The sequence below is a fragment of the Telmatherina bonti genome (assembly GCF_933228915.1).
Source record: "Telmatherina bonti genome assembly, chromosome: 4".
Classification (NCBI taxonomy): domain Eukaryota; kingdom Metazoa; phylum Chordata; class Actinopteri; order Atheriniformes; family Telmatherinidae; genus Telmatherina; species Telmatherina bonti.
The window spans coordinates 41,235,030-41,261,016 of NC_136622.1; the positions used below are offsets into that span (position 1 = coordinate 41,235,030).

Consider the following 25,987-nt stretch of genomic DNA (forward strand, 5'->3'; position numbering starts at 1 on the left):
GGTCAGTTGCTGGGATATGGTTAATGACTGGGTCATGGTCAGTTACTGGGATATGGTTAATGACTGGGTCATGGTCAGTTACTGGGATATGGTTAATGACTGGGTCATGGTCAGTTACTGGGATATGGTTAATGACTGGGTCACGGTCAGTTACTGGAATATGGTTAATGACTGGGTCACGGTCAGTTACTGGAATATGGTTAATGACTGGGTCACGGTCAGTTACTGGGATATGGTTAATGACTGGGTTTTGGTCAGTTACTGGGATATGGTTAATGACTGGGTTTTGGTCAGTTACTGGAATATGGTTAGTGACTGGGTCAAGGTCAGTTACTGGAATATGGTTAGTGACTGGGTTCTGGTCAGTTACTGGAATCTGGTTAATGACTGGGTTCTGGTCAGTTACTGGAATATGGTTAATGACTGGGTTCTGGTCAGTTACTGGAATATGGTTAATGACTGGGTTATGGTCAGTTACTGGAATATGGTTAATGACTGGGTCATGGTCAGTTACTGGAATCTGGTTAATGACTGGGTTATGGTCAGTTACTGGAATATGGTTAATGACTGGGTTATGGTCAGTTGCTGGGATATGGTTAATGACTGGGTCATGGTCAGTTACTGGGATATGGTTAATGACTGGGTCACGGTCAGTTACTGGGATCTGGTTAATGACTGGGTCACGGTCAGTTACTGGAATATGGTTAATGACTGGGTCATGGTCAGTTACTGGGATATGGTTAATGACTGGGTTATGGTCAGTTACTGGAATATGGTTAATGACTGGGTCACGGTCAGTTACTGGAATCTGGTTAATGACTGGGTTCTGGTCAGTTACTGGAATATGGTTAATGACTGGGTCATGGTCAGTTACTGGAATATGGTTAATGACTGGGTCATGGTCTGTTACTGGGATATGGTTAATGACTGGGTCATGGTCAGTTACTGGGATATGGTTAATGACTGGGTCATGGTCTGTTACTGGGATATGGTTAATGACTGGGTCATGGTCTGTTACTGGGATATGGTTAATGACTGGGTCATGGTCAGTTACTGGGATATGGTTAATGACTGGGTCATGGTCAGTTACTGGGATATGGTTAATGACTGGGTCATGGTCAGTTACTGGGATATGGTTAATGACTGGGTCACGGTCAGTTACTGGGATATGGTTAATGACTGGGTCACGGTCAGTTACTGGGATCTGGTTAATGACTGGGTCACGGTCAGTTACTGGAATATGGTTAATGACTGGGTCATGGTCAGTTACTGGGATATGGTTAATGACTGGGTTATGGTCAGTTACTGGAATATGGTTAATGACTGGGTCACGGTCAGTTACTGGAATCTGGTTAATGACTGGGTTCTGGTCAGTTACTGGAATATGGTTAATGACTGGGTCATGGTCAGTTACTGGAATATGGTTAATGACTGGGTCATGGTCTGTTACTGGGATATGGTTAATGACTGGGTCATGGTCAGTTACTGGGATATGGTTAATGACTGGGTCATGGTCTGTTACTGGGATATGGTTAATGACTGGGTCATGGTCTGTTACTGGGATATGGTTAATGACTGGGTCATGGTCAGTTACTGGGATATGGTTAATGACTGGGTCATGGTCAGTTACTGGGATATGGTTAATGACTGGGTCATGGTCAGTTACTGGGATATGGTTAATGACTGGGTCACGGTCAGTTACTGGGATATGGTTAATGACTGGGTCACGGTCAGTTACTGGGATATGGTTAATGACTGGGTTCTGGTCAGTTACTGGAATATGGTTAATGACTGGGTTATGGTCAGTTACTGGAATATGGTTAATGACTGGATTCTGGTCAGTTACTGGGATATGGTTAATGACTGGGTTCTGGTCAGTTACTGGGATATGGTTAATGACTGGGTTCTGGTCAGTTACTGGAATATGGTTAATGACTGGGTCATGGTCAGTTACTGGAATATGGTTAATGACTGGGTCATGGTCTGTTACTGGGATATGGTTAATGACTGGGTCATGGTCAGTTACTGGGATATGGTTAATGACTGGGTCATGGTCTGTTACTGGGATATGGTTAATGACTGGGTCATGGTCTGTTACTGGGATATGGTTAATGACTGGGTCATGGTCAGTTACTGGGATATGGTTAATGACTGGGTCATGGTCAGTTACTGGGATATGGTTAATGACTGGGTCACGGTCAGTTACTGGGATATGGTTAATGACTGGGTCACGGTCAGTTACTGGGATATGGTTAATGACTGGGTCACGGTCAGTTACTGGGATATGGTTAATGACTGGGTCACGGTCAGTTACTGGGATATGGTTAATGACTGGGTCACGGTCAGTTACTGGGATATGGTTAATGACTGGGTCACGGTCAGTTACTGGGATATGGTTAATGACTGGGTCACGGTCAGTAACTGGAATATGGTTAATGACTGGGTCACGGTCAGTAACTGGAATATGGTTAATGACTGGGTCACGGTCAGTTACTGGGATATGGTTAATGACTGGGTCACGGTCAGTTACTGGGATATGGTTAATGACTGGGTCATGGTCAGTTACTGGGATATGGTTAATGACTGGGTCACGGTCAGTTACTGGGATATGGTTAATGACTGGGTCACGGTCAGTTACTGGAATATGGTTAATGACTGGGTTCTGGTCAGTTACTGGAATATGGTTAGTGACTGGGTTCTGGTCAGTTACTGGAATATGGTTAGTGACTGGGTTCTGGTCAGTTACTGGAATCTGGTTAATGACTGGGTCATGGTCAGTTACTGGAATCTGGTTAATGACTGGGTTCTGGTCAGTTACTGGAATATGGTTAGTGACTGGGTCAAGGTCAGTTACTGGAATATGGTTAATGACTGGGTCATGGTCAGTTACTGGGATATGGTTAATGACTGGGTCATGGTCAGTTGCTGGGATATGGTTAATGACTGGGTCATGGTCAGTTACTGGAATATGGTTAATGACTGGGTCATGGTCTGTTACTGGGATATGGTTAATGACTGGGTCATGGTCAGTTACTGGAATCTGGTTAATGACTGGGTCAAGGTCAGTTACTGGAATCTGGTTAATGACTGGGTCATGGTCAGTTACTGGGATATGGTTAATGACTGGGTCATGGTCAGTTACTGGGATATGGTTAATGACTGGGACATGGTCAGTTACTGGAATCTGGTTAATGACTGGGTCAAGGTCAGTTACTGGAATATGGTTAATGACTGGGTCATGGTCAGTTACTGGGATATGGTTAATGACTGGGTCATGGTCAGTTACTGGGATATGGTTAATGACTGGGACATGGTCAGTTACTGGGATATGGTTAATGACTGGGTCATGGTCAGTTACTGGGATATGGTTAATGACTGGGTCATGGTCAGTTACTGGGATATGGTTAATGACTGGGTCATGGTCAGTTACTGGGATATGGTTAATGACTGGGTCACGGTCAGTTACTGGGATATGGTTAATGACTGGGTCACGGTCAGTTACTGGAATATGGTTAATGCCTGGGTTCTGGTCAGTTACTGGAATATGGTTAGTGCCTGGGTCACGGTCAGTTACTGTAATCTGGTTAATGCCTGGGTCACGGTCAGTTACTGGAATATGGTTAATGCCTGGGTCACGGTCAGTTACTGGAATATGGTTAATGACTGGGTCACGGTCAGTTACTGGAATCTGGTTAATGACTGGGTCATGGTCAGTTGCTGGGATATGGTTAATGACTGGGTCATGGTCAGTTGCTGGGATATGGTTAATGACTGGGTCATGGTCAGTTGCTGGGATATGGTTAATGACTGGGTCATGGTCAGTTGCTGGAATATGGTTAATGACTGGGTCATGGTCAGTTACTGGAATCTGGTTAATGACTGGGTCACGGTCAGTTGCTGGGATATGGTTAATGACTGGGTCATGGTCAGTTACTGGGATATGGTTAATGACTGGGTCATGGTCAGTTACTGGGATATGGTTAATGACTGGGTCATGGTCAGTTACTGGGATATGGTTAATGACTGGGTCACGGTCAGTTACTGGAATATGGTTAATGACTGGGTCACGGTCAGTTACTGGAATATGGTTAATGACTGGGTCACGGTCAGTTACTGGGATATGGTTAATGACTGGGTTTTGGTCAGTTACTGGGATATGGTTAATGACTGGGTTTTGGTCAGTTACTGGAATATGGTTAGTGACTGGGTCAAGGTCAGTTACTGGAATATGGTTAGTGACTGGGTTCTGGTCAGTTACTGGAATCTGGTTAATGACTGGGTTCTGGTCAGTTACTGGAATATGGTTAATGACTGGGTTCTGGTCAGTTACTGGAATATGGTTAATGACTGGGTTATGGTCAGTTACTGGAATATGGTTAATGACTGGGTCATGGTCAGTTACTGGAATCTGGTTAATGACTGGGTTATGGTCAGTTACTGGAATATGGTTAATGACTGGGTTATGGTCAGTTGCTGGGATATGGTTAATGACTGGGTCATGGTCAGTTACTGGGATATGGTTAATGACTGGGTCACGGTCAGTTACTGGGATCTGGTTAATGACTGGGTCACGGTCAGTTACTGGAATATGGTTAATGACTGGGTCATGGTCAGTTACTGGGATATGGTTAATGACTGGGTTATGGTCAGTTACTGGAATATGGTTAATGACTGGGTCACGGTCAGTTACTGGAATCTGGTTAATGACTGGGTTCTGGTCAGTTACTGGAATATGGTTAATGACTGGGTCATGGTCAGTTACTGGAATATGGTTAATGACTGGGTCATGGTCTGTTACTGGGATATGGTTAATGACTGGGTCATGGTCAGTTACTGGGATATGGTTAATGACTGGGTCATGGTCTGTTACTGGGATATGGTTAATGACTGGGTCATGGTCTGTTACTGGGATATGGTTAATGACTGGGTCATGGTCAGTTACTGGGATATGGTTAATGACTGGGTCATGGTCAGTTACTGGGATATGGTTAATGACTGGGTCATGGTCAGTTACTGGGATATGGTTAATGACTGGGTCACGGTCAGTTACTGGGATATGGTTAATGACTGGGTCACGGTCAGTTACTGGGATATGGTTAATGACTGGGTTCTGGTCAGTTACTGGAATATGGTTAATGACTGGGTTATGGTCAGTTACTGGAATATGGTTAATGACTGGATTCTGGTCAGTTACTGGGATATGGTTAATGACTGGGTTCTGGTCAGTTACTGGGATATGGTTAATGACTGGGTTCTGGTCAGTTACTGGAATATGGTTAATGACTGGGTCATGGTCAGTTACTGGAATATGGTTAATGACTGGGTCATGGTCTGTTACTGGGATATGGTTAATGACTGGGTCATGGTCTGTTACTGGGATATGGTTAATGACTGGGTCATGGTCAGTTACTGGGATATGGTTAATGACTGGGTCATGGTCTGTTACTGGGATATGGTTAATGACTGGGTCATGGTCTGTTACTGGGATATGGTTAATGACTGGGTCATGGTCAGTTACTGGGATATGGTTAATGACTGGGTCATGGTCAGTTACTGGGATATGGTTAATGACTGGGTCATGGTCAGTTACTGGGATATGGTTAATGACTGGGTCACGGTCAGTTACTGGGATATGGTTAATGACTGGGTCACGGTCAGTTACTGGGATATGGTTAATGACTGGGTCACGGTCAGTTACTGGGATATGGTTAATGACTGGGTCACGGTCAGTTACTGGGATATGGTTAATGACTGGGTCACGGTCAGTTACTGGGATATGGTTAATGACTGGGTCACGGTCAGTAACTGGAATATGGTTAATGACTGGGTCACGGTCAGTTACTGGGATATGGTTAATGACTGGGTCACGGTCAGTTACTGGGATATGGTTAATGACTGGGTCATGGTCAGTTACTGGGATATGGTTAATGACTGGGTCACGGTCAGTTACTGGGATATGGTTAATGACTGGGTCACGGTCAGTTACTGGAATATGGTTAATGACTGGGTTCTGGTCAGTTACTGGAATATGGTTAGTGACTGGGTTCTGGTCAGTTACTGGAATATGGTTAGTGACTGGGTTCTGGTCAGTTACTGGAATCTGGTTAATGACTGGGTCATGGTCAGTTACTGGAATCTGGTTAATGACTGGGTTCTGGTCAGTTACTGGAATATGGTTAATGACTGGGTTCTGGTCAGTTACTGGAATATGGTTAATGACTGGGTCATGGTCAGTTACTGGAATATGGTTAATGACTGGGTCATGGTCAGTTACTGGAATCTGGTTAATGACTGGGTTCTGGTCAGTTACTGGAATCTGGTTAATGACTGGGTTCTGGTCAGTTACTGGGATATGGTTAATGACTGGGTTCTGGTCAGTTACTGGAATATGGTTAATGACTGGGTCATGGTCAGTTACTGGAATATGGTTAATGACTGGGTCATGGTCTGTTACTGGGATATGGTTAATGACTGGGTCATGGTCAGTTACTGGGATATGGTTAATGACTGGGTCATGGTCTGTTACTGGGATATGGTTAATGACTGGGTCATGGTCTGTTACTGGGATATGGTTAATGACTGGGTCATGGTCAGTTACTGGGATATGGTTAATGACTGGGTCATGGTCAGTTACTGGGATATGGTTAATGACTGGGTCATGGTCAGTTACTGGGATATGGTTAATGACTGGGTCACGGTCAGTTACTGGGATATGGTTAATGACTGGGTCACGGTCAGTTACTGGGATATGGTTAATGACTGGGTCACGGTCAGTTACTGGGATATGGTTAATGACTGGGTCACGGTCAGTTACTGGGATATGGTTAATGACTGGGTCACGGTCAGTTACTGGGATATGGTTAATGACTGGGTCACGGTCAGTAACTGGAATATGGTTAATGACTGGGTCACGGTCAGTTACTGGGATATGGTTAATGACTGGGTCACGGTCAGTTACTGGGATATGGTTAATGACTGGGTCATGGTCAGTTACTGGGATATGGTTAATGACTGGGTCACGGTCAGTTACTGGGATATGGTTAATGACTGGGTCACGGTCAGTTACTGGAATATGGTTAATGACTGGGTTCTGGTCAGTTACTGGAATATGGTTAGTGACTGGGTTCTGGTCAGTTACTGGAATATGGTTAGTGACTGGGTTCTGGTCAGTTACTGGAATCTGGTTAATGACTGGGTCATGGTCAGTTACTGGAATCTGGTTAATGACTGGGTTCTGGTCAGTTACTGGAATATGGTTAATGACTGGGTTCTGGTCAGTTACTGGAATATGGTTAATGACTGGGTCATGGTCAGTTACTGGAATATGGTTAATGACTGGGTCATGGTCAGTTACTGGAATCTGGTTAATGACTGGGTTCTGGTCAGTTACTGGAATCTGGTTAATGACTGGGTTCTGGTCAGTTACTGGGATATGGTTAATGACTGGGTTATGGTCAGTTACTGGGATATGGTTAATGACTGGGTTCTGGTCAGTTACTGGAATATGGTTAATGACTGGGTTCTGGTCAGTTACTGGAATATGGTTAATGACTGGGTTCTGGTCAGTTACTGGAATATGGTTAATGACTGTTTCTGGTCAGTTACTGGGATATGGTTAATGACTGGGTTCTGGTCAGTTACTGGGATATGGTTAATGACTGGGTCATGGTCAGTTACTGGAATATGGTTAATGACTGGGTCATGGTCAGTTACTGGGATATGGTTAATGACTGGGTCATGGTCAGTTGCTGGGATATGGTTAATGACTGGGTCATGGTCAGTTACTGGAATCTGGTTAATGACTGGGTCATGGTCAGTTACTGGGATATGGTTAATGACTGGGTCATGGTCAGTTACTGGGATATGGTTAATGACTGGGCCATGGTCAGTTACTGGGATATGGTTAATGACTGGGTCATGGTCAGTTACTGGGATATGGTTAATGACTGGGTCACGGTCAGTTACTGGGATATGGTTAATGACTGGGTCACGGTCAGTTACTGGAATCTGGTTAATGACTGGGTCACGGTCAGTTACTGGAATATGGTTAGTGCCTGGGTCACGGTCAGTTACTGGAATATGGTTAGTGACTGGGTCATGGTCAGTTACTGGGATATGGTTAATGACTGGGTTCTGGTCAGTTACTGGAATATGGTTAGTGACTGGGTTCTGGTCAGTTACTGGAATATGGTTAGTGACTGGGTTCTGGTCAGTTACTGGAATATGGTTAATGACTGGGTCATGGTCAGTTACTGGAATATGGTTAATGACTGGGTTCTGGTCAGTTACTGGAATATGGTTAGTGACTGGGTTCTGGTCAGTTACTGGAATATGGTTAGTGACTGGGTTCTGGTCAGTTACTGGAATATGGTTAGTGACTGGGTTCTGGTCAGTTACTGGAATATGGTTAGTGACTGGGTCATGGTCAGTTACTGGAATATGGTTAATGACTGGGTCATGGTCAGTTACTGGAATATGGTTAATGACTGGGTTCTGGTCAGTTACTGGAATATGGTTAGTGACTGGGTTCTGGTCAGTTACTGGGATATGGTTAATGACTGGGTTCTGGTCAGTTACTGGAATATGGTTAGTGACTGGGTTCTGGTCAGTTACTGGAATATGGTTAGTGACTGGGTTCTGGTCAGTTACTGGAATATGGTTAGTGACTGGGTTCTGGTCAGTTACTGGAATATGGTTAATGACTGGGTCATGGTCAGTTACTGGAATATGGTTAATGACTGGGTTCTGGTCAGTTACTGGAATATGGTTAATGACTGGGTTCTGGTCAGTTACTGGAATATGGTTAATGACTGGGTCATGGTCAGTTACTGGAATATGGTTAATGACTGGGTCATGGTCAGTTACTGGAATATGGTTAATGACTGGGTCATGGTCAGTTACTGGAATCTGGTTAATGACTGGGTTCTGGTCAGTTACTGGGATATGGTTAATGACTGGGTTCTGGTCAGTTACTGGGATATGGTTAATGACTGGGTCATGGTCAGTTACTGGAATATGGTTAATGACTGGGTCATGGTCAGTTACTGGGATCTGGTTAATGACTGGGTCATGGTCAGTTACTGGAATATGGTTAATGACTGGGTCATGGTCAGTTACTGGAATATGGTTAATGACTGGGTCATGGTCAGTTACTGGAATATGGTTAATGACTGGGTCATGGTCAGTTACTGGAATATGGTTAATGACTGGGTCACGGTCAGTTACTGGAATCTGGTTAATGACTGGGTTCTGGTCAGTTACTGGGATATGGTTAATGACTGGGTTCTGGTCAGTTACTGGGATATGGTTAATGACTGGGTTCTGGTCAGTTACTGGGATATGGTTAATGACTGGGTTATGGTCAGTTACTGGGATATGGTTAATGACTGGGTTCTGGTCAGTTACTGGAATATGGTTAATGACTGGGTTCTGGTCAGTTACTGGAATATGGTTAATGACTGGGTTCTGGTCAGTTACTGGGATATGGTTAATGACTGGGTTCTGGTCAGTTACTGGGATATGGTTAATGACTGGGTTCTGGTCAGTTACTGGAATATGGTTAATGACTGGGTTATGGTCAGTTACTGGAATATGGTTAATGCCTGGGTTTTGGTCAGTTACTGGGATATGGTTAATGACTGGGTCATGGTCAGTTACTGGGATATGGTTAATGACTGGGCCATGGTCAGTTACTGGGATATGGTTAATGACTGGGTCATGGTCAGTTACTGGGATATGGTTAATGACTGGGTCACGGTCAGTTACTGGGATATGGTTAATGACTGGGTCACGGTCAGTTACTGGAATCTGGTTAATGACTGGGTCACGGTCAGTTACTGGAATATGGTTAGTGACTGGGTCACGGTCAGTTACTGGAATATGGTTAGTGACTGGGTCATGGTCAGTTACTGGGATATGGTTAATGACTGGGTCATGGTCAGTTACTGGGATATGGTTAATGACTGGGTTCTGGTCAGTTACTGGGATATGGTTAATGACTGGGTCATGGTCAGTTACTGGAATATGGTTAATGACTGGGTCATGGTCAGTTACTGGAATATGGTTAATGACTGGGTCATGGTCAGTTACTGGAATATGGTTAATGACTGGGTCATGGTCAGTTACTGGAATCTGGTTAATGACTGGGTTCTGGTCAGTTACTGGAATCTGGTTAATGACTGGGTTCTGGTCAGTTACTGGGATATGGTTAATGACTGGGTTCTGGTCAGTTACTGGGATATGGTTAATGACTGGGTTCTGGTCAGTTACTGGAATATGGTTAATGACTGGGTTATGGTCAGTTACTGGAATATGGTTAATGACTGGGTTCTGGTCAGTTACTGGAATATGGTTAATGACTGGGTTCTGGTCAGTTACTGGAATATGGTTAATGACTGGGTCATGGTCAGTTACTGGAATATGGTTAATGACTGGGTCATGGTCAGTTACTGGGATATGGTTAATGACTGGGTCATGGTCAGTTGCTGGGATATGGTTAATGACTGGGTCATGGTCAGTTACTGGAATATGGTTAATGACTGGGTCATGGTCTGTTACTGGGATATGGTTAATGACTGGGTCATGGTCAGTTACTGGAATCTGGTTAATGACTGGGTCAAGGTCAGTTACTGGAATCTGGTTAATGACTGGGTCATGGTCAGTTACTGGGATATGGTTAATGACTGGGTCATGGTCAGTTACTGGGATATGGTTAATGACTGGGACATGGTCAGTTACTGGAATCTGGTTAATGACTGGGTCAAGGTCAGTTACTGGAATATGGTTAATGACTGGGTCATGGTCAGTTACTGGGATATGGTTAATGACTGGGTCATGGTCAGTTACTGGGATATGGTTAATGACTGGGACATGGTCAGTTACTGGGATATGGTTAATGACTGGGTCATGGTCAGTTACTGGGATATGGTTAATGACTGGGTCATGGTCAGTTACTGGGATATGGTTAATGACTGGGTCATGGTCAGTTACTGGGATATGGTTAATGACTGGGTCACGGTCAGTTACTGGGATATGGTTAATGACTGGGTCATGGTCAGTTACTGGAATATGGTTAATGCCTGGGTTCTGGTCAGTTACTGGAATATGGTTAATGCCTGGGTCACGGTCAGTTACTGTAATCTGGTTAATGCCTGGGTCACGGTCAGTTACTGGAATATGGTTAATGCCTGGGTCACGGTCAGTTACTGGAATATGGTTAATGACTGGGTCATGGTCAGTTACTGGAATCTGGTTAATGACTGGGTTCTGGTCAGTTACTGGAATCTGGTTAATGACTGGGTTATGTTCAGTTACTGGGATATGGTTAATGACTGGGTCATGGTCAGTTACTGGGATATGGTTAATGACTGGGTCATGGTCAGTTACTGGGATATGGTTAATGACTGGGTCATGGTCAGTTACTGGGATATGGTTAATGACTGGGTCATGGTCAGTTACTGGGATATGGTTAATGCCTGGGTTTTGGTCAGTTACTGGGATATGGTTAATGACTGGGTTTTGGTCAGTTACTGGAATTTGGTTAATGACTGGGTTTTGGTCAGTTACTGGAATTTGGTTAATGACTGGGTTTTGGTCAGTTACTGGAATTTGGTTAATGCCTGGGTCTTGGTCAGTTACTGGGATATGGTTAATGACTGGGTTTTGGTCAGTTACTGGGATATGGTTAATGACTGGGTTTTGGTCAGTTACTGGGATATGGTTAATGACTGGGTTTTGGTCAGTTACTGGGATATGGTTAATGACTGGGTTTTGGTCAGTTACTGGAATTTGGTTAATGCCTGGGTCTTGGTCAGTTACTGGGATATGGTTAATGACTGGGTTTTGGTCAGTTACTGGAATATGGTTAATGCCTGGGTTTTGGTCAGTTACTGGGATATGGTTAATGCCTGGGTTTTGGTCAGTTACAGGGATATGGTTAATGACTGGGTTCTGGTCAGTTACTGGAATATGGTTAATGACTGGGTTCTGGTCAGTTACTGGAATATGGTTAATGACTGGGTTCTGGTCAGTTACTGGGATATGGTTAGTGACTGGGTCATGGTCAGTTACTGGAATATGGTTAATGACTGGGTTCTGGTCAGTTACTGGAATATGGTTAATGACTGGGTTCTGGTCAGTTACTGGAATATGGTTAATGACTGGGTTCTGGTCAGTTACTGGGATATGGTTAATGACTGGGTTCTGGTCAGTTACTGGAATGTGGTTAATGACTGGGTTATGGTCAGTTACTGGAATATGGCTAATGACTGGGTTCTGGTCAGTTACTGGGATATGGTTAGTGACTGGGTCATGGTCAGTTACTGGAATATGGTTAATGACTGGGTTCTGGTCAGTTACTGGAATATGGTTAATGACTGGGTTCTGGTCAGTTACTGGAATATGGTTAGTGACTGGGTCATGGTCAGTTACTGGAATATGGTTAATGACTGGGTTCTGGTCAGTTACTGGAATATGGTTAATGACTGGGTTATGGTCAGTTACTGGAATATGGCTAATGACTGGGTTCTGGTCAGTTACTGGAATATGGTTAGTGACTGGGTCATGGTCAGTTACTGGAATATGGTTAATGACTGGGTTCTGGTCAGTTACTGGAATATGGTTAATGACTGGGTTCTGGTCAGTTACTGGAATATGGTTAGTGACTGGGTCATGGTCAGTTACTGGAATATGGTTAATGACTGGGTTCTGGTCAGTTACTGGAATATGGTTAATGACTGGGTTCTGGTCAGTTACTGGAATATGGTTAATGACTGGGTTCTGGTCAGTTACTGGAATGTGGTTAATGACTGGGTCATGGTCAGTTACTGGAATGTGGTTAATGACTGGGTTATGGTCAGTTACTGGATTGAGGTCAGTGACTAGGTCATGGTCAGAGTCAGTTGACAAATGCGGCTGTACCTGGATGGTGGAAAGTGACTGGGCTATTGTGATTGGACGATGGAGCGTGACTGGGTTTCGGTCAGTGACTGGGGGGGCGGACAGTGAATGGACGATGGTTTTGTCCATGACTATGTATCAGGGGCTGACCATCACACTTTGACCCCTGCTCAACCTTTTTAGTCATGTGACCAATGCCCATTGTCTGGTTGTTTCAGACAAACAGTTGAGGAAGAGAAGAAGTAAGGCTGCCTCGCGGCGGTGTGACTTCACCGAAGGATGGGTGGAGTTTCGGGACAAACGGGTGGCAAAGCGGGTGGCTGCATCGTTGCACAACACCCCAATGGGAACCAGGAAGAGACAACGCTTTTCCTCCGACCTGTGGTGCATCAAGGTGATACCATCACATCACCCTTTTTTTTAAAGTTGGTCCTGGTATTTAACCACTTTTAATATTTGATTTATTATGTATTGCTTTTTACTTTGAGTGGCTGTAGTCCAGGAAGTTGTCTCTAGAAAGTTGGGAGATCGATTCCAGGCTTCCCCTGACTATGTGCCAAAGTGTCCTTGGGCAAGACACTGAACCCCAAGTTGCACCTCGATGTGCCGATCGGGGTATGAGTGTGTGTGTGGGTGAATGTAACAAGTAGTGTAAAGCACTTTGAGTGGTACAAGTACAAGTTAATTTACCATTTGTGTTTACTATTAATGGTTAACTTGAGTGTCAACTTTGATATCATCCATACTATTAACCTGGAGATTAACTTTACTATCAACTTTACAAAAAACTTGACACACTTTTCAGTTACCTTTACTGTTGCAACTGGTTACTTCAATTTCTCATGAATGCTGGCAATGTGAGGCCGCTGCTCACCGGTCACTCACATTTGAATGATTTTTAGCTGTTCTTCTTAATTAATTTAAAAGGAACATAGAACTTATGGAAAAACATAAAGTAAACAGTTGGTCACCTTGTGGGAAATAAGTCAGTTTGTACAGCAATGGCTCAGTGAGCATCTCTTGTGATCACAAACAGTCCAATTTCCCATTGTATCAAATACTTATCCATCTGGCGATTTCATGAAAAGAGCTTGGAGGTGTGGTCTGCAACCATTTTCAAGTGACAGCTTTATTACTTGCAGCTAATAGTATTTTAAAAGAAATTTGGCTCTCCTCAGTAAATGGAGTGCAATATTAGCCAAATAGATTGCAGTATAAGAACAACAAATTTCATTGCCAGAAGAATTTTAAAGTACCCGCATAATCTCTCGCCAATATGGTTGAATAACTAGCCAGCTCCAAAATATATGTAAGTGGCCCTCGAGGTCTTCTCCACATTTCTTCCACCATCTACCTCTGTCTCCCTTGACTGCACCCATTTTAAATTGGGGGTCATAAAATATCTGACTAAATTCTGCCAGCAGAAATCTCTCCAGAGACTGTTGCGTACGCCCAAACCAGGGCCCAAAACTGGTGTACATCACTTTTCACATAGTTTGTGGTTTATTACAAACTTGATCTTTGTTTCTTTGCCATTCTATCTCCCAGCCCCCTCCAACAACAAGGGGAATTTCAACAGGAGCACGTTCCTGAGGATGTCGTGTTTAACACAGCAATTCCTTCATTGAACAAGTTCTTTTAACGCGTTTGAAATGTCAAACATGACGTCGTACAAATTACTCAAAAAATGTTTGACTTCTATCAATTCTTCAATTATTTATGCGATTTAGCAGAGCAGCATGTATCATTTATTCCCCTCCAGATGAAGGCCTGCCACATTATGTCCCTTTATGGTTATCAAACGGAATTTTTTTTATCAACTCTCCACCTTCATCAGGGACACATGGATGTCTGTCTCGGTGAAACTGCTTTGAATCACCTTGTTCAACTGCTTATTTAAATACCCATTGCTGTTCATGAGATGCTTTGCATTAGGGCTGCTTGATTATCGTAAAAATAATAATCACGATTATTTTGACTTTAACATTGAACAGTGGCTTTTAAACAATGTCTTAAACAAAGGATTCTACAAATTATAGAAAACAAATAAACAACATGAAGCTATGTCTTGACAAAGTGTCAATATAAACTATGTTGTTGTGAACTTCCAAAACCTGCTGCAATTATTCTACATTGACCTACAGCCAGAGGCGACTGTAGACTGGCCGACTGTGTGCTCCCGTTGCTCATTCCTGACAGTAACTGCAGAACAATATGTGCCTTTAAGTCAGTCGCCAAAAGACAAGAAAAATCTCTAATAACTCCAGTAAAACTCACTAGATTTGTTGCTCGTCTCTTTTATTAAAAAATGTTGCCAAGGGGGTTTGGAAAGTCTCCAGATTTAGCGAGAAAGTCGGCAAGTTGGCAACAGTAGCTGAATAAAACCAAAGCGGCTGTGGGAGGAGTTTACAGCACAGCGCTGCAACGCCAGAGACGCTCGATTAGCAGCTGAAGACAGCAGGAGAGAAAACTGCAGAGAGAAAAAAAAATTTCACCCTTTTATTTTTTTGATCGCTGAAAACCCAGATCATAATTGAGATTAAAATCCAATTAGTCGCCCAGCCCTGCCTTGCATCCACCATTTATATTTGAATGTGGATGTGTTGAGGATGGAACACAAGGCAGAACCCTATAGCAAGTGTTGAGGTGCAGGTGGGATTTTCTAACGGTCATGTTGCTTTAAGAGTGCATATTGTTATAAATCAAGATTCTTTATAGGTGTATGCCTATAAAGTTGAGGTGCCCGAGCCACCTCAACTGGTTCCTCTCGATGCGGAGGAGCAGCGGCTCTACTCTGATCTCCTCCCGGATGACCGAGCTCCTCACCCTATCTCTAAGGGAGAGCCCGGCCACCCTGCGAAGGAAACTCATTTCAGCCGCCTGTATACGAGATCTCCTTCTTTCGGTCACGACCCACAGCTCATGACCCTAGATGAGGGTAGGAACGTAGATCGACTGGTAAATGGAGAGCTTCACCTTCTGGCTCAACTCCTTCTTCACCACGACAGACCGGCGCAGAGTCCGCATTACTGCAGACGCCGCACCGATCCGTCTGTCGATCTCGCGCTCCATCCTTCCCTCACTCGTGAACAAGACCCCGAGATATTTAAACTCCTCCACTTGAGGCAGGACCTGACTCCCGACCCGGAGAGGGCAATCCACCCTATTCCGGCTGAGGACCATGGTCTCAGATTTGGAGGTGCTGATTCTCATCCCAGCCGCTTCACACTCGGCCGCGAATCGCTCAAGCGAGAGCTGGAGATCACGACCAGATGAAGCCAACAGGACCACGTCATCTCCAGTAACCCAAAGAGGGTATAGAGCTGGTCCACTGTTCCGCGACCAGGACAAAGTTCCTCTTTCTCTCCAATGACATTGTGCAACAGGATGGGGTTAGAACGCGTGCCAATGTGGAGAATGACCTCTAACGCGATGCTGAAGACACAACAATCACCAGGGCTGCTACATACAGTTTTTGCAACATGGGAAAAGCCTCCTTGTACTCATGCAGGTGTTGCATCTGTTTTGCCACAAGAATTTAGTTTTTCAGAGAAAATTGATGGAGACACACGAATCTCCAGATGAGCTGCTGAAACCAATGGGAGTTGTGAAAAACAAGAAAACTCTGTGGTTATCCTCAAATCAGCATGTAGAACTAGAAGCTGGGCAGAGCATCCCGACAGGGTCATTTTCCCTCTGTCTGACTGGCTCTGAGTGGGCACACACATCCAGTGCTCATGTGTGATGGAGCAATGCTTCCACTGACAGACACACACTCAAAGAAGCCAAACCCAAAATGCAGTGTCTCAGAAAATTGAACTCTTCTGAAAAACTTCCATCTTAGAAAGTCATGGTGTCACCCGAATCAACTAATTAACTCAAAATCCTGCAAAGGTCTCCTAGACCTTTAAATGGTCTCAGTCTGGGTCAGACGGCGACACAACCATGGGGAAGACTGCTGAGCTGACAGATGTCAGGTCAGCAGAGGGACAGAGGGAAAGCCAGAAAGGTCATTTCTAAAGAAGCTGCTTGTCCACAGAGTGCTGGATCCAAGCATGTTAATGGGAAGCTGAGAGGAAGGAAAAGCTGCACCAGCAGAAGGCAGAACCGCCTGGAGAGGAACATCCAGTCAGGAATCTGGGAGCTTCACAAGGAGTGGACTGAAGCTGGACTCATCAAGAGCCGCTCCGGATCCTAGACATGGACTACAGACGTCCCATTCCTCGTGTCGCGCCTCTCCTGGACCAGAGACACCGACAGAAGCATCTCACCTGGGCTACGGAGGAACAGGACTGGTTCTCAGATGGAAGCAGATTCTGCATTTCATGAGGAAACCAAGGTCCCAGAGTCTGGAGGAAGAGTGGAGAGGCCCAGAATCCATGTTGCTGGAAGTCCAGAGGGAAGTTTCCACAGTCAGTGATGGTTTGGGAGCCATGTCATCTGCTGGTGTTGCTCCACTGGGTTTTTTGAAGGTCACAGTCATCACAGCATCTAGCAGGACATTTTAGAGACATTCCTTCTGCTGACAAGCTTTATGGAGATGCAGATTTCATTTCCCAGCAGGACTTCTGCCTACACCGCCAAAGGTACCAAAAGCTGCTCCAACGACCACGGTGTTACTGTGCTGGATCGGCCAACAGACCACCTGACCTGAACCCCGTAGAGAATCTGTGTTGTCAGAAGGAAGATGAGACACCAGACCCAACTATGTAGATGACCTGAAGGCTGCTATCAAAGCAACCTGGGCTTCCATTACACCTGAGCAGCGCCACACGCTGATGGCTTCCATTGCCGCGCCGCATTGATGCAGTAATTCATGCAGAAAGCCCAACCAGGTACTGAGGCATGGAAATGATCATACTGTTCAAATCAAAATCAAACTTTATTTATAAAGCACTTTTTCCTACAATAAAATGCAACACAAAGTGATATAAAAACACAACAAATAAAACTCATCAGCCCCTCCCCACATTCAAACACATACACACACCCAAATAACATCAATTTCCAACAGTACTCTTAAACATGACGCATACACCTACCGAGTTATTTATAGCTGAGCACAGATGAGCCTGGTAAGGAACACCATCATAGGAGCCATCTGCACCAGGAGTCGACCAGACCACAGTACCAGGGGCACCATTACAGACCAAAGCCATGAAAGGCGCCCCTGCAGCCACGGCCATTATGACACCCAGTGCAGAGGGCTCCCTCTGAGGAAACACCGAAAAATATCCTAAAATTGATAAAATACATTTTAAAAAAATAAATCAATAAAATAGTCGTAATAATAAAACAAGAAATATTTCAAGTTAAAACAATAAAACTTTTAAAAGCAGATTTTTAAAAAAATCCCTCAAAAGAATGGGGTACAAATAAATAAATTAGATGTTCAGACTCATATAGTAAATACTAATTAAAAGCCAAGTTAAAAAGATAAGTTTTGAGCCTGTTCTTAAAAACATTAATGTTCTCTGCAGCCCTCAGGTCCTCCGGCAGACTGTTCCAGAGCCATAATATTGAAAAGATGCCTCCCCATGGGTACGAGTCCTGACTTTCAGAATGACCAGAAAACCAGAGGACCTCAGGGTCCGCGAGGGCTTATAAAGTAAAAGTAGTTCAGAAAGATAAGAAGGCCCCAAACCGTTCAGACATCTATAAACTAGCAAAAGAACCTTAAAATCGATCCTGAAACACACGGGAAGCCAATGCAATGACCTTAAAACAGGTGTAATGTGGCCCCGCCCCCTGGTCTTCGTCGGGACACGTGCAGCAGAATTTAGCAATAATTGAAGAGCCGAAATATTCTTTTTAGGAAGACCAGAAAGTAGGGCATTACAGTAGTCTATGCGACTTGTGATAAAAGCATGCATAAGCATCTCCGTGTTGCCCCGAGAAAGAATAGGGCGGACTCTGGTTGTGTTTTGAAGATGATAAAAACCAATTCTTCTTGTATTCTTAATATGTGGGAGAAAACTAAGGTCAGAGTCTCTGCAGATTTTTCACCTGCAGAGATGGATGCAGGGACAGTGTCTGTAGCTTTAAAATGTGTTTCTCTCTCAGGGCTGATAAGTAAAAATTAAGTTTTGTCCTGGTTAAGCTGTAAAAAGTTCTCTGCCATCCAGGACTTGATATCCAGAATGCAGCTAAAAAGGGCATCCACTGGTCTGGTGTCGTCAGGAGACATGGACATATAGAGCTGTGTATCATCAGCATAACAGTGGAAGTTTATTCCATGTCTCCTGATGACACCACCAAGAGGGAGCATGTAAAGCCTAAAAAGAATAGGGCCTAGAACTGATCCCTGAGGCACACCACATGTAAATTCATGTATCTTCGAGGAACATGCATCCAGACTTACCAGAAATTTCCTGTCTGTGAGGTAGTATGTGAACCATTTGTGAACGACACCAGAGAGACCAACCAGGTGTTTGTCTTTTTAAAAGGATAGTGTGATCGACTGTGTCAAACGCTGCACTAAGATCCAGCAGCACCAAGACTGTTAGTTTCTGTAAATCTGAGTTACACCTAATATCATTCAAGATCTTAACAAGGGCTATCTCTGTGCTGTGGTTTGTTCTAAATCCAGACTGAAACTTTTCAAGAAGATTATAGGTATCTAAAAAATCATTAAGTTGAATAAAAACAAGTTTTTCTAGAATTATACTTAAGAAAGGCAGGTTGGATACAGGCCTGTAATTGTTAAAATCATTAACATCCAGATTGCTCTTCTTCAGTAGGGGCCTCACCACTGCTGTTTTAAAGGCAGCAGGAAAGACCCCCGTCTGAAGAGAGCAATTCATCATGTTTAGGAGCTCTTCTCTAAAAGACCCGTACAATGTTTTAAAAAGTCCAGTTGGAATGGGATCTAAAATACATGTGGTGGGTCTCGCTGTGGAAAAAACTGTATCTAGCACCTCAGCATTAACCAGGGCAAAACTGTCCAGCGTTTCCTCAGGTAAAAACAAACACTCTGATGGAATAAAATTAGTGTTATTGGAGGATAAAATGTTGCATCGGATAATGTTTATTTTACGTCTGAAGTGGTCAGCAAACCTCTCACAGAGTGGATCTGATGGAGTTATTTGAAGTTTGCTGGAATTGGGATTAAATAAATTGTCAATAGTGGAAAAGAGAATTTTTTAATTGTTCTTGTGGTTGTGATTAATTTGGCGAAATAAGAATTTCTTTCCTTTTTCACAACATTGTTATTTACTTTCAGCTGGTCGCAAAAAATCTGGTGGTTGGTTGTTATTTTATTTTTCCTCCATCGTCTCTCTGCTGCCCTGCATTTTCTTTTCAGTTTTTTGATTTCCTCGGTTCTCCAAGGGGCGGTAAGTTTAATTTGTACCTTTTTCGCTGTGAGTGGGGCGACCGAATCAAGGCTAGACTGAAGTCTACTGTTAAAACTGTCAACAATAAGATCACAGGGGGCAGGTAAAACAACTTGAGGACATTTATCTTAAATGGTAAGAAAGTTTGCAGCCACTTCAGGGTTTAGATGGCGCTTCCTTACAGTTCGGATCGAGGTCTCCCGCTGTATAAAACCAGTGATATTAAAAAACACATAATAGTGGTCAGACACAGCCAGGTCTACAACAGAGGACAGAGGTGGACAGTCCATGGCTAATGACCAAGTCCAGGGTGTGTCCTCTCTTGTGAGTTGGCTGCGTGATGTGTTGGGTAAAATCCATTAAATTAAGAATATTTAAAAAATCTCTTGAAATAGGGTCTGAGGTGTAGTCTATGTGTAGGTTAAAATCACCGGTTAGAATAATCATGCTATAAGTAGAGTGGATCATTAATAAAAACTTGCAAATTTGTTGATAAAATCAGCACATTTCTTTGGTTTATAGACTGTGACACATAAAATTGGGGGGCTGCTAAAAACAGTTGCATGGTATTCAAAGGTGGTGTAATGGTCAAATGAGGTTTGTTTGAAAGTGAGTGATTTCATAGCAATAGATGCTGTGCCACCTCCTTTCCTACCATTTCTAGTTGAAAAAGCAAAGCTAAACTTAGGTGGGGAGGCCTCTGCAAGAACTACAGGTGCATCTGTGCCCAGCCAGGTCTCGGTCAAAAGAAGACAGTCAAGTTTGTGGTCTAGAATAAGATCATTAACAATAAAAGACTTGTTTAAAAGAGAGCGTATGTTGAAAAGTGCCAAATTGATCACGGGTAAGTTTGAGACAGTAACTGACGTTTTGTGATATTTTGGCAGTTGTTTCAGGTTATGCATATTTGTAATCTTCTGAGGTTTTGGTCTGTATTGTTCTCTGTTGGTGTGAGGAATTGACAAACTACCAGAGGAAAATGTAGGTCCAAGTCCAGTATTGTTAGGAATACAATTAAACGCTGAACCAAATCCATAGGTGCTAGGACCTGGGAGACATCAGTCTGTGCGGGCATGCTGTATGCCAAACGTCAAATTAGCAGACAGTAGGCGACGACCTGCTGCGTTAAGGTGAAGCCCATCAGGCCCGAAAAGATGTCGTCTCTGCCAAATGCATAAAAGTTGTCAATGAAACCCATTCTGTGAGAGGTACAGGCAGAGGACAGCCAGGTATTGAGGCTAAGCAGCCTACTGAAGCGGCCTATTCCTCTACTACAAGTGGGAGTGGGGCCAGAGATAAAAGCATTTATAGATGCACTTTTTATAAATGTTAAAAAGAAGAATAAAATCTTGTTTTAACAGCTCAGACTGTTTTTTAGGGATGTCATTTGTGCCTGCATGGATGATTACTTTGCTGACCTGTGGATGGGACTTCAGGATCTCTGTAATTTTCAGCGTCATCTCAGCCACAGTAGCGCTAGGGAACGACACGGTTAATACCCCTCTCATCCACATGTTCCTCACTATGGAATCCCCGATGAGTTGGGTTGTGAGCAGGAAATCCTCCAGATGGTGAGCTGCAGTATTTTGCACATCATGGCTTCCGGGAGCCAGGTGAGGCGAGGCCCGAGCCGCAGGCTTGTTGCTCCGCGGAGCCGGGGTGAAGTGCATCTCTCCATGGCGAGACACAGCCGCAGGGCGGCTAGGGAGCAACATGGGGGCCACTGGTCAAATGAGGGAAGTTTGCCACATTAAATCGATTCTTCAGCAGTATCCCGCTGGAAGGAGGAGAAGGAGTAGAGCATCGATCCCGTGACCTGCTGTTGCGGGCTCCAACCCTAACCCACTCAGAGCCAGTCAGACAGAGGGAAAATGACCCTGTCGGGATGCTCTGCCCAGCTTCTAGTTCTACATGCTGATTTGAGGATAACCACAGAGTTTTCTTGTTTTTCACAACTCCCATTGGTTTCAGCAGCTCATCTGGAGATTCGTGTGTCTCCATCAATTTTCTCTGAAAAACTAAATTCTTGTGGCAAAACAGATGCAACACCTGCATGAGTACAAGGAGGCTTTTCCCATGTTGCAAAAACTGTATGTAGCAGCCCTGGTGATTGTTGTGTCTTCAGCATCGCGTTAGAGGTCATTCTCCACATTGGCACGCGTTCTAACCCCATCCTGTTGCACAATGTCATTGGAGAGAAAGAGGAACTTTGTCCTGGTCGCGGAACAGTGGACCAGCTCTATACCCTCTTTGGGTTACTGGAGATGACGTGGTCCTGTTGGCTTCATCTGGTCGTGATCTCCAGCTCTCGCTTGAAGAAGGAGCTGAGCCAGAAGGCGAAGCTCTCCATTTACCAGTCGATCTACGTTCCTACCCTCACCTATGGTCATGAGCTGTGGGTCGTGACCGAAAGAATGAGATCTCGTATACAGGCGGCTGAAATGAGTTTCCTCCGCAGGGTGGCCGGGCTCTCCCTTAGAGATAGGGTGAGGAGCTCGGTCATCCGGGAGGAGATCAGAGTAGAGCCGCTGCTCCTCCGCATCGAGAGGAACCAGTTGAGGTGGCTCGGGCATCTGGTCAGGATGCCTCCTGGACCTCCCTGGTGAGGTGTTCCAGGCACGTCCCTCTGGGAGGAGACCCCGGGGAAGACCCAGGACACGCTGGAGGGATTATATCTCTCGGCTGGCCTGGGAACGCCTCGGGATCCCCCCGCAGAGTTGGCAAATGTGGCTGGGGAGAGGGAAGTCTGGGCTTCACTGCTTAGGCTGCTGCCCCCGCGACCCGACCCCGGATAAAGTTACAGAGAATGGATGGATGGATGGCTGGGCAATATGACCTTTTAGTAATATCCCAATATTTTTATGGCATGTCACGATATACGATATATATCTCGATATTTACCTCAGCCTTGAATTAATGCTTTGGTGCATACAATCACATCAGAACGATGATTTTGTGTCTCCATTAAAACATAATTGTTCATACTGCATTAAGATATGCTGATTTTAAACATTCATGCCAAAAGGATGAAATTGCAACGAAGCAAATTGATCCAAACCGTATTTATTGAACAGTTAAAGCAGTGGCAGAAACATGTCATTTTAAAACAAAATAAAGTGACTTTGCATGATGTAATAAATGCAACGTATGAAAATAGGTGCTCTAGGGGGGACTTTTCAAATGATTAAATAAATCTGTGGTACTACGACCTTTTGTGGCGACACTTCTGCAACATACTTTGCATACGACAGTTGTTTGGTCAACATCTTCTCTCCGGTATCCAAACCACCCCCAGATGATGGATCCTGCACTATTTTTCTTCTATTCTTTTCTTTTTTTGCCACTGAAACAGTCTATCCCTTTGAAAAATTATTTTGAATACCATTAAAACCACATTGTATAAATCCGCTTTGTTCTGCTTTATTAAATGTTAGATTATCAAATATTAAATTTAACCAAAGGATTGTTATGTTTTGTGGAATAGCTAGCTGCATGTTCAACCCCCTTTATCTGGACTTGGGACTGCCCAAACTTTTTTTATTTGTGTAGTTTTCTTACTTTTAGTTTAGTCTTTTTTCTTTTTTTTTTCTTTTTCTTTTTTTTTTTTAAGTTTTAGCTTGCTTTGGGTTAAACTATTATAAGGCTTTGTTTTATGGATACGTTTCTGAGTTGTCGTGTATTTTTTTAATGGCAGAGTTTAGCGTAGAAATCAGTCTTATAATCCAGGCAGAATGTCCTCGTATCGTCTCCAATAAACGGCTTCAGCCAGCTTTTAATTCAGGGTTTGATTCCCACTCCTTTCTGTACTTTCTAGAGACATGAGGAGCTAGATAAATATGCTTGTGTCACACACAGTGGATGAGGTGAGTAAGTGACAGAGGCTGTGAATGTAATCAAATAGAATGAATTATTTTTGCGTGACGTGAAAAACTTTGTAATTTACGTCCCACTCTGTAATCCAGAGCGGGATCAGTGGCGGATTTGGCTGTTCATTGTGACTGTAGGTGGAGTCGTGCAGGTGTCCTCTCTGCTCCTCTGACTGGCTGCAGCTGCAGCCGGAGCGACTGAGTGCTTTAGGACGGGGAGAGACTCTCCTTCTGACAATAACTTTACAATATGCGCTTTAAAGTCAGTCGCCAAAACACCAGGAAAGTCTCCAATAACTCCTGTAAAAGCTGCTAGATTTGTCGCTTTTCACAAGAAGTCGCCAGATTTAGTGAGAAAGTGGCTCCACGCTGCCTCTCATGACGTAGCACGTAGCTCATGTTATGTACGTAACGAGGTGCGCTTGCTTTAACTCTCTGTGCAAAGCGGTGCAGAGTCGAGGAGGAGGGAGGAAACCCCCCCCACAGCTAAAAACACCTGCGTGACAACAGGATACTCCAATATGACAAATATAGGTATTTTCAATATCGCACGGGGGACTAGCCACGAAATCTCTAGTATATTTGATATATCGCCCAGACCTAGATGGATGGATATATTTATATTCCGTTTCCCCCCTGAGGGATTGCCACGGTATTGTGGTCAGGGGGGCTGGGGCCTCAGTGACCCGAAGAGCCTTACTAGCAAGAGCTTTAATTTCTGGTAGGACACCCAGGATGGACAGGTCTTTGGTTCGAGGCCTGACAAAGTGAAATCCATTTCTTCAGTGTTGGACTCTACTAACAGTACAATTAAGTATGACGTGAAGCATGACATGTACACGATTCCCCGTTCACATTTCTGCCCCCTCATCATCCTTACAGGTGACCTTAAGTTAACTGGTGAACTTAATATTAACTTTGCTGTCAGCTACAGTTTACTGTTCACTGTACTATTAATTTTACTGTTAACCTTACTGTTACCTTCACTAACCTAACTGTTAATTTTACAATTGACTCACTGGCTGCCAAAGACATCTGTCATTTTCAGGATGGCAGCCAATGACTTGACTTGTATGTTACTCCCCTCTGTGTCTTACTTCCTGTCTCTGCAGTACCTGCACAGGTTCCAGTGGACTCACCTGAGCGAGCGGCTAGCCTACGAGCAGACGGTGCTGCACCAGCGACTGAGGACTGAAGTTTCACAGGCCAAGAGAGAAACAAACTTCTACCTTAACAACGTAGAGAAGGGTGCTCACCTGGACAAACTGAGGAAGAAGAGACAGAAGAGTGGAGAGCAGGTAAACTGGTCAGGCATTCAGGTAATCATCTCAGGTGAAAGTTCACTAAAAGATATCCTTTGTTATGGACAGGTGGATGAGAAGACGTGGGACTTCACACAGCGTCAGACTGAGGAAGAAATTCAATCAAGGAAAAATAAGAAAGACTTGGTTATCCAGAAGCACTTGGACAAGGCTCACCTCATTCAAAAGAAGAGCCAATCAAATGTTTCGCTGCTGGCCAAGATTTTCAACTCGAACCAATCAGTGACGACTTCTTAAGTTGGAAGACTTTTCCATGGAAACGAATTAATGATATCAAGTTTCTTCGGTTTCTTGTTAAATGAACATTTGAAGTTGTTAATAAAGATTATGTAGAGGCTATTCCGCTAGATCAGTTCCTTCAATTGGGGAAAGAAGTTTGGATTCCTTCTGTCTCCTTCTCCGTCAGGGGAGGGGTTGTTCTGGTGCCATGGAGTCTCGTCTTTTGGCTTAGAAGTGTCATTTCTGACAAGAACCAGGGTTTGGTCAGATGCGACTCTCGGCATTTCCCCCGACCTGCGACCATAAATTGTTAGATGTGCTTTAATCCTTTGTGTTGACACAGCCGCAT

General features: G+C 44.0%; 1 protein-coding gene across 1 annotated transcript in view; it reads left to right on the forward strand.

The window, feature by feature from the left end:
• The window catches only part of abt1 (activator of basal transcription 1), a 76,343-nt gene extending 50,613 nt beyond the window's left edge, over positions 1-25,730 (forward strand). The window contains exons 3-5 of the mRNA XM_079239132.1: positions 13,116-13,291; positions 25,210-25,395; positions 25,468-25,730. Coding sequence (XP_079095258.1) covers positions 13,116-13,291; positions 25,210-25,395; positions 25,468-25,656 — 551 coding nt within the window. The 3' untranslated portion in view covers positions 25,657-25,730. The remainder of the gene's footprint in view (positions 1-13,115; positions 13,292-25,209; positions 25,396-25,467) is intronic.
• The last annotated feature ends 257 nt before the right edge of the window (positions 25,731-25,987 follow it).